The 9296-nt window shown below is 45.8% G+C and overlaps 1 protein-coding gene across 6 annotated transcripts in view; it reads right to left on the bottom strand.

Annotated features, from left to right (window-relative positions):
• Positions 1–1782: 1782 nt before the first annotated feature.
• The window catches only part of FARP2 (FERM, ARH/RhoGEF and pleckstrin domain protein 2), a 102275-nt gene continuing 94761 nt past the window's right edge, over positions 1783–9296 (bottom strand). For 5 of the 6 annotated variants that reach the window (XM_067302093.1, XM_067302092.1, XM_067302091.1 and 2 more), the window contains 4 exons: positions 8874–9037; positions 6387–6494; positions 5397–5548; positions 1783–3512 (listed from right to left, as the gene is read on the bottom strand). In XM_067302093.1, the coding sequence (XP_067158194.1) occupies positions 3422–3512; positions 5397–5548; positions 6387–6494; positions 8874–9037 (515 nt within the window). In that variant the 3' untranslated portion in view covers positions 1783–3421. Of the gene's footprint in view, positions 3513–5396; positions 5549–6386; positions 6495–8873; positions 9038–9296 lie in introns of those variants that run through there. The other variant, XR_010885064.1, reaches the window with a different exon arrangement.

Below are 9296 nucleotides of genomic sequence, written 5' to 3'. Positions count from 1 at the left end.
TTCCAGGCACCACACCTCAAGCCAGCGCAGACAGCACACGCAGCTTCAAGATAGGAAATATCAAGATGAAGGTTAAGTGCTTAAGCTGCTCAAACTAAAGGATCATCCACTACTCAGCTACCCAAAAATAAGGGAAGACTCCGCTCACTGCCTCGCTCCTGTAATAGGAGCTGTAACAGTATTACACTGCTAGACGGAGCGATGGGAGGATAAATACAGCGTAGGTGTTCAAATAATCTGTGGATTCACCATGTAAATAGTACCGCCTTCAGGGTGTTTCCTTCCACTATGTTGATCATTTTTCTAGCTGTTTCTTTTGTTTCCTTGCATTACATGCTAATGCTGTTGTTCCCCATTACACCAGACGGAAAAACAAGCGGGGGCGAAGACTCGCTACTGTAGCCCTGCAGAGGGCTATATAAAAGAAATGCACCCTGCTTGCTTCGGGTGAGCCTGGCTCCTTATAGTTACTTCGGTCTCCCGCAGCACTGGGTACATGTCGCAGTCTGAACTTTGCAGCGCGGCCCACTCAGTGGTGCTACTGCGATGACAGCTGATTTATAGGTGCAATTCAGATGAAGCCTGGCTGATTTTAAGAGCGTAAATTCCCATCAGCTAGCTAAAAAGAAATATTGGGCACAACTACAGGTTATTTCACTCTAGGCAGAAAACACTTTGCCCTCCCTCGCGCACTGTGCTCTCAGAAGTACACGTTTCTCCAGCATTTCTGTCCTTGTCTCTGCTAGCAGTTAGCCAGTTCCAGCCTTCATAGCATACACCCCAGTCGACGATATTACCTTTCGCCACGCACAGCTCGCTTTTCAGCACTCTGCCTCTTTCTGCCAGGCCTGCTACCCAGCGTACACTGTTGCAAGGAGTTGTTTAGTCCCAGATGCAGGACTTGGCCTCCAGCCTTGCTGAATTTCAGGACGTTCTGTCAGTCAGGTCCTCCAGCCTAGCAGCGCTGCCCTTGAACTGCTCTTCCCCTCCCCCTGTTTTGTGTCACTCACAATTCAGTAAAGGCACAGACTGTCTCCTCTTCCACATCACTCTGCTTGGTGGTGTCTGTCTGCTGCAGGTGGATCGTAGCTGATGCTAGATGAGATTAGAATGATAACCTTGGAAAACTACTTTATCGAATAACTTGAGCACTATAAAAGCGTCTTCCAGTAGCAGGGCTTTCCAGAGCCAGGATTTAAGTCAATGCAGCCAATGGTTGGGATAAGGAGATGGTGGAGAGTTGGTCAGAAACCACCAATTGCTGACAGAGACCCTGTTCTTCCCCTCTGGAACTTGCTACTACGGAGCTTCCTGGCAGGAGAGCAGCAAAGGGCTGTAACTGCAGGGGAGAGCTCTCATTAAAGAGGAAAACACTCCACCAGTGTTTGCCAGCCTGTCCTCTTAGGGACCGCTTTTCTTACAATAAATTATGTAACGGATTCTCAATTCTTGTTAATATGGAAGAAAACATAGCAACAGTGAAAAAAGCAAGACAAATAGCAATTGTGAATTAGAGATTTTTTCCTTGAAATCCCTACATGGAGCCGGTGGTTTAAAGAACATAACTCTGCTGTGTCAGGTAGCCAATACGTACGTGACAAAGGAGCAGTCGGTATCATCTAGGAAAACAGCTGAACTGCAAAACCCATTAATTAGGGGTGTGAAACCTCTTCTCTCAGGCCTGAGGAAATGCAAGGCTCCTGTGAAGATACCATCCGTCCTCCCATGAACACCCCAACTGACGGGGATGATGTGCCCAGGAATAAGAGGCTGAGATTGTTTTATACCAAGAAGCTATTTACTTTGAACAGTCACATTCAGCTAGGTTATAACATACCTAGTCAATTCACATTCACACACCTACAATAGTTCATTTTAAAAAATGAAAACACTAATAAATTAAGTACATTTAACTTACACTGGACAATGGTCATTGACAGTGGCAGTGAAGACTGGATCTGCAGTCGCTCTTCTCTACGAAGCAAATGCCAAGTGAATGGTCTGGAAATCTCTCTGGAATCCTCATCCTTTCTCATTCAGCATGTATTTTAGACCATAACCTAAAACGGCCAAGGAGACTGCATGTGCTGGCCTCTCTACTTTCCATTTTCCACAAGGATCTCGGCATTCTTCCATCCTCACAACATGCAACACTTCCATTTTTCTTTCACTACACAAGTTCATCGTTCCTTCTTCTAGTACACAAATAATTTTCTATCTAAAATATAAACAGAGTCCCTAGAGCCCATCGAAACCATATCCAACAGCATTTTGTGGTGGTTAGCTTATCTCATTCCTTCTGTGGGGGCAACCAGATACGACAGCTTTACAAAAACAGAACAAACAGCAAGCACTTCAGATTTGATACAGAGATTTAATAGAGTCCACAGACACTAATGCTCCATCTAGAATCCAGTGACTTTTACACCTTCATGTGAAATGAAAGATGGATCCACCCCATATTTAAAAGTAAGAATAGGGATTTTCAAAAGTCTTTAAGTGACACAGAAGCACAAGCAACAGTGACTTTCAGAGGAGCTTGTCCTCCTATATTGCTTAAATGCCTTGAAAAGATCACCCACATAAGGGCGGACAGAGTGTTTGCCATCCCATGCCTTAAGTAATACCTGCTACAGGATGAAGAGACACTGGAGCTGTAATATGAGAATAGCAGTTGACCTTCTCAGCATGCAACATAGCAGACTTCTAAGGAAAAACCACGCACCCTAGCTGGACCAACACACAATACTGACACCTCAACAGCTTAGAGGTTCAGTCTTCCCACTTCCCCTGGAAAACTGTTGCCATGACAGTTTCCAAAGAGCAGAATTCTTCTATGAGAGCTGCAGTTTCTGTTCAAAATTAACCTTGTTTAAGCTAATATATCTGTGGACCCCATTAGTCTAAGAAGATTGTGCCAACAGGTTGACGTTAACAGCAGCGAGTAAGACAGCAGTTGTATAGCCAGCCATGCTGAGCATCAGGGAAGGGAACTTCTGGGAGCCAGCGAGCCTGACACCAGCAGCTGTGAGCCAAACCCACCACTGACAACCGCTATTTTTCTCTCATATATGCTGACACCCAGTCACAATGTAAAAAGAGGTGTCATTTGCCTTCAGGGCAGGCAAGGGTGTTACGGTACAGAGTTGGTACAACTGGAACAAAATACCTTCCACAATGTGTGCACACCGGAGTTCTGCAGTTGTTAGGTTCTCTCTAAGTAGGTTCAACTGGAGCAGACTTGACCCTCTTCCATACCATGCAGAGTGGATGTGATCCCAGGCCGTAACTCCCTCGCTCTCACTTTCCATACGAGGTGGAAATGAGCATCCTGGTTCTTTGCTTTATCCGCTCCAGGGACTCCTGCTTCCACCCACCTCTTTTACTTATGTTTATAGCAGAGATCCAGCTCTGCCCCCCTTCAGTCTGTGTGACTATCCTTCTCATCCTTTGGAAGCAGCAGGTTCGATCTGGTTGGAGAGTTGGTGGCTCTCTTGATCACCTCCATCCACCTGGTAAGAAAGAAGTAACAGGACGTTAGGATGCTCAACCCCTCACTCAGTTAAGCCTCAAGCTGCACACCACAATCCTGTGCTTTGGTTATGAATTGCATTACTTTGACCAGACCTCACAAAACATTTTTTCTACCTCTCTCTTAAAACTCCTTTAGGAAACTAATCACTTCATTTTAGTAAATAAGTTAATTCTTCAAATGAATAGGTAAAAAAATAAATAAATAAAATAACTGAGGAAGAAGACTGGGGCAATTAGAGCATATACATCATATCACATCAGGAAAAGTCTCAGGGCCCTAACAGATATTCTCTTTTATTGACATTTCCATCTGTATTTCCCCAATAGTTAGGGCAACTTGTGAACAGATTGTGAGTTGGTTCTCCCACTTTAACTGACTACAGTCAGTGTGGAAGACTGCCAACACAAAACGTTTCAGACATCAGACGTTCCCTACATCCAGCTGAAGTGCTTCACCAACTCCATCATGTTCTGGATATCTGACGTTTTCAGGTTGCTCAAGTGTGTTCCTGAAAGCTGGAAAGGCCAAGACATAATAAATGAAACAGGATCCTTCGTTAAACTAAGGTCAGGGTAGACCCAAGTTATGTGTCTAAAGAAAAGAGCCAGCACTGGAATGGGAGGTATACTGGCAAATCTTTCCTTTTTCTTTTTAAGGGGCAATCCAAAAATTGTATGAACTTGCACTTCCTGCTCTTACAGACTAATTTTTGACTGTGCTAAACCTAGCTTAAGATGTGATAAACACACTAAAGAACAAGGATGCCTGTCTGAGGAATGATGTACAGTGCTTTGAGCGCCAGACAGCTTTTATTAGAGCGCACTGTAGTCTTTTATAACTGTACAGAAACTCTCCGGTTCAGTTTTTACTTTAGGAAAATTTTGCCAGCCTGTCCTCTTAAGTCATATGGACTGCTTTTCTTGCAACTAATTATGTAACAGATTCTCAATTCTTGATAATATGGAAGAAAACATAGCAACAATGAAAAAAGCAAGACAAATACCAATTGTGAATTAGAGATTTTTTCCTTGAAATTGCTATATGAAGCTGGGGGATTAAAGAGCATAACTCTGCTATTTCAGGGAGCCGATACGTACATTGCTCACAAATGTGCGATGCTCTCCCAAGGAAGGGAGAAGTACGTGGTGACTTCTCAGTAACAAAGCACTCCAAAAACAAACAAAAAAACCCCAATACCATGCTGCGAGGCAGAAAGCAATGTAAAAGATAATATCAATTACATAGCAATACTGCCAAATTATGCTGAAATAAGAGCTCTTGCTTTCTGAGAAAAAGAAAATGGTTTTAGGTTTTACATAGGTTTTGTAAGAATAAACCTTTGTACATGGTATATTTTAAACATGATTCACTTTGGACCATGTTTGGAAGCATCTGCTAAAAATGAGAAAGCATCAAACCAAAAAGCAGCGCTGCACTCCTTGCTCTCAGGCCCGAGCTATAACTCCCGTTTCTTTGGAGGTAGAGAGGAAAAAAGGGGTATTCTTAACAAAACTCTCAAAAAACTAGAAATCTGACTTCCTAGACCTAGCAGGACTGAGCATCTCACAGCCCTTCCATCCATGCTACTCCCCAGCTCCAAGGGACCCCTTGGACGAAGCAGAGCCTACAGCTCTAGCTGTAATCCCCGTCTTTTCCCCCGCAAGGAGGAAGGGTCTGGTAGAGGAGGGATCTGCAAACTTTATGGGTGTGAAGAAGGGAACTTTCTCACTGGGAATGTGCTAGATGTTCTGGAAGGTCACTTGGATTACGGTCGGGAGCTCTAAATATCATAACTAGATTATCAGCTAATGAACTAACAGAACGTTGTGTTCTGAGACGGACAAAGAAAACATAAAATTACCTCTCAAAGGTGTATTTGCTCTCAGCCCTGAAGAAGTACACATGGGACTTGAACTGCAGCTTGAAGACATAATCCTTCTGAATGCCGTCCGCCTCCATGGGGGAGCTTACCGCATAGCCAAGGAGCGGGAGACTAGCCAAAGGATAATCGTCCTGGAACAGCCCAATAGCACAGGTCTTAGTGCAAGGCATCCGCTGCCGTACAGCTCAGAGACAGCAAGCCCAAACGTGCGCTTGCTCTTTTGGACTGAAGACTTAAGAAGGTCTCAGTACTTTGCTTAGGAGAGAATGGGAGGAGGAGCTGCCTTTTCATCTCTTGTGAGGCCTGCGATAGATTATAATGAAATCTTCCTCAACTGCTTTCACTGTTTTAATAAAACTACTTGCCTCTATTCCCCTGCCTTTCGCTGCCTCCTGGATTCTCCCCTTCTCCCTCCTCACTGTCTCTCTGAAATTTCAAGCACGGATCCAGCATAAAAGCAAAAATATCCGTCCCAAAAGAAACATACCCTCCAGGCGAGAAGCCCAAATAAAATAAACACAGTTTATTGGGTTAATAAGAAGAAAAGGCACAGGTTGCACCACAGCAACGATCATCACAAAAGCAGGCACTGACCACACCACAGGCGGAGAAATCGCTGGCGCCTGTTTAACCGTGCTGAACCCAAGAGGTGAGAGCAGCACAGCAGGTAGGTAGAGAAAAGAGCAGTGACTGACGAAAGGGTCCTTGACCTCCGTTAGTCACTACGTTATGAGACATCTTTCCCTCACGCTGAGGTCAGTACCCATTAGCAGAATCGGATATCCTGATTAAATTCTGTAAGAAAGGCCCTTCACCTTGCAGAGACTTCATTACTCACTACCTACTCCTCCGTTTGTTACTCCCCTTCAAATACCCATGAGCAGTACCGATGGCTGAAAGCAAACGATTCCAGTTTCCATCCAACATCTTCAACTTGGCTCTTTCAGCGTCTCAGGTACATTTGCTTACCTGGTGCGTTTTGTAGAAGAACAAACAGAAGTTGGTGAAGACGACCCACAGTTTCTGCCAGCCATTACTATTTTTGAACTTCCTCAGCAAGTAGCCCGAAAGCTGATTCTAGGAGGGAACGAAAAGAAAACTGATGTGAAATCACGGATCGCTTGTCCTTGAGAAAAAGTCAGAGAGAGCTGCTGCGGATAAAAAGCCTGAGGCTCCCTGATACAGCTGACAGCTCTCGTTCCCACGTTCTGAAAGGCCTCTTGGATATTTCATACGGCAACAGAATGACTTTGCATCTTCAATTCCCTAATTCTGCACAGCAGCTATTTTCCCTTTGCACACCACCTGGCGTTTTCTCTCCCTGAATGTAAAGTTACTCTACGTTCAGCTGTTCGCTGTATCTCAGAGTCATGCCAGGCAAGGCAAAGGAGAGTGCTGCACTCATTCAGCAGTCCAGCTACCACTGTCCTTTGCAGTCTACAGTCAGGAAAACATGCCTGGAAAAGGAATAGCCACAAAGGCATTCATCCCTTCATTTACCTTTTTCACACGTGGAAAAACCCAAAACACCACACTGCACGAGAAGGAAAATAAAACAGAAGAGGAAAGAAAGACTGGTAACGGAGGCCAGAGCGACGGACAAGAACACGGCAGCTCTGGGAAGCAAAGCAGGCTGCAGGAAAGCGCTACGCAAGTTAAACGTTGGCATGCTGGAGTCGGGGCCACCGAACATTGGTGCAGCGGGATAAGGAAACCTAAGGCATGGGATGATGGCAAGTGGATTTTAGAATTAAAGAAAAAGACAGCATAAACAGCAGAATAACATGAAGAACCATTTGGGGAAGCACAAATAGGAGGAAGTCCTGTATCGAGGCAACATTACAACTGCTGGATGGATGAGGCATCCTCATGCTAGTACAACATATAAGGTCCACTACGCAATTATGGAGCAAGCAGTAGCAAATTTTGTCTGGAATCCCATGGCTCCTCCCACCAGTGCAGAATTTGAGAGGCATTTTTACCTGAATCATGCACAGGTAATCAGACAGGGACAGACTCTGGTTCCGGTACCAGCAAACATGGGTGATTGTGTTGGGCCGTTGGGCCTGGCCCAGCAAAGAGCGAGGAGGAAGCTCTGGAGAAACAGCAAGAGAGCAGAAAACTGAGCAGAGAAAAGGGGGACAGAAAGAGAAAAACAGAACATTAAGATAAGAAAAGTGATACAAGAAAAGCATCTGTTAAAGGAAAATGGATTGTGGAAAAAAATGGTGGCGTTAGAACGTGAAAGAGATCGAAGCAAGAGGATGCCGCAAGAACTCACACATTTAATCCCAGAGCCTGCAGCAGGCAGGTCTCCTTATCTGGATATAAAACAGTAAAATGGTGCCTTTCACAAGTCTATCGTCATGGGAAGGAAGGCTGTTCCCCAGAAACCACTTTCTTTGCTGGCTAAAACGTACAACTTCTGGACCCTAAGCCAATGTGACATAGCTACTAAATTTCCATCGGTGAGCTGCTTAGTATGCTATACGCGGCGTGGGAACACAGAAGCTTCAGTGCCCAACCCTGAACTCCTACCATTAAACCAAAAAGCAGGGCAAGGAAGGGAGGAAGGTACAAATACACAGACGCAGCATCCTGAACTATTGCTGTTTCTCTAGTTAGCAACCTCCTCTTTCTCTTCGAGGTATTTCTGGTACGTCCCCGCTTGCGGAAGCCTTGCGAGGACGACGGCCTGCAGGAGGGCGTCCTAACTAACTGACCCTGCAGAAGAGCCGCTGAAAGGTAACCTAGGCGCCGCCGCGAGCAGCACTCTCCGTAGGGAACTCTGGGCAGACATCTGTCTTGAAATCTGCGGGATTCAGCGCAGAAACGCACCATCAATGCACGTGCCGCATCAACCCAGGCAGAGCGGTAAGAGCCGGGGTAGCAGCAGCACAAACAGCACACGGTAAATCTCTATTTAGCATGACACCGCGCTGTGTAAAATGGCACTGCCCAATTCGTGCCCCTCACCCGTGCCAGCGAGGGAAGGGCAGAAACGGCATCTCCCCACTGAGTTTAAAGCACTGGTTTCTTCTAGAAGTAGCCCAGTAGCTAACCGACCCAGATATGAGATCACAGTAGGTCAGAGCCAGTCCCTAAAGTAAAACACCCTTGATGGGTAACACAAACTTATCGGCCCCCAGCAAGGCTCATGAAACCCAGATGAACGATTCGGTCCTAGGGATATCCTGGAGCTCCTTTTCATTTCCCTCTTTCAGGGCATTTGCTGAAACAGAGCCCTGCCGCAGGGACGGCAGTGTGCTGGCGTACGCAGACGCACAGACATGCACAAAGACGGGCAGACATGCAGCGGCCTTTTCGTCGCTTGTGCTCTCTCACGGCCACAGAAATGCTTCGAAGGCAACATGAAACATGCAGTGGAGGACGAGCAGAGGCCGAGCGAGCCAAGACGGACAGAGAGAGACGGGAGAGCTGCGCCCTGCGGGGTACCTCAACGGCCACACTGTGGTCGGTCATGGAGACGCTTGTGTTGCGGTACCAGCACACGTGCATGGTTGTGTTGGCACGGTGGTGGCTCTGCCTGTCCAAGGAGCTACGAGAAGAGTGTATGTCATCTTCAGACTCCTGTTCTAGAGAGACCTCATCAGAGGATCCTGGGGGAGGAGAATTCAGCAGCCGTTTAAGAAAACTGTGCAATACAAAGACAGCGAGAAGAGCAGGAATTCCTCAGAATAACTCTTTTTCTTCTGCTATGATCCAGTTTTAAAATAAGTCAATCTGAATTTGTTATACAGCATCTAAAAGCCATTCTGAGCAGATCATTTTGCCTTTCGTTACTCAGCTCTGCTTGGGGCAGCTGACTCAGTATTGCATAAAATTAAAAAAAAAAAAAAAGCAGCCTTAAAAGGAGGA

This window comes from Apteryx mantelli, chromosome 9, assembly GCF_036417845.1.
Source record: "Apteryx mantelli isolate bAptMan1 chromosome 9, bAptMan1.hap1, whole genome shotgun sequence".
NCBI lineage: Eukaryota > Metazoa > Chordata > Aves > Apterygiformes > Apterygidae > Apteryx > Apteryx mantelli.
The sequence above is the reverse complement of the archived record's forward strand: the minus strand, read 5'-3'. Positions and strand labels throughout refer to the sequence as shown.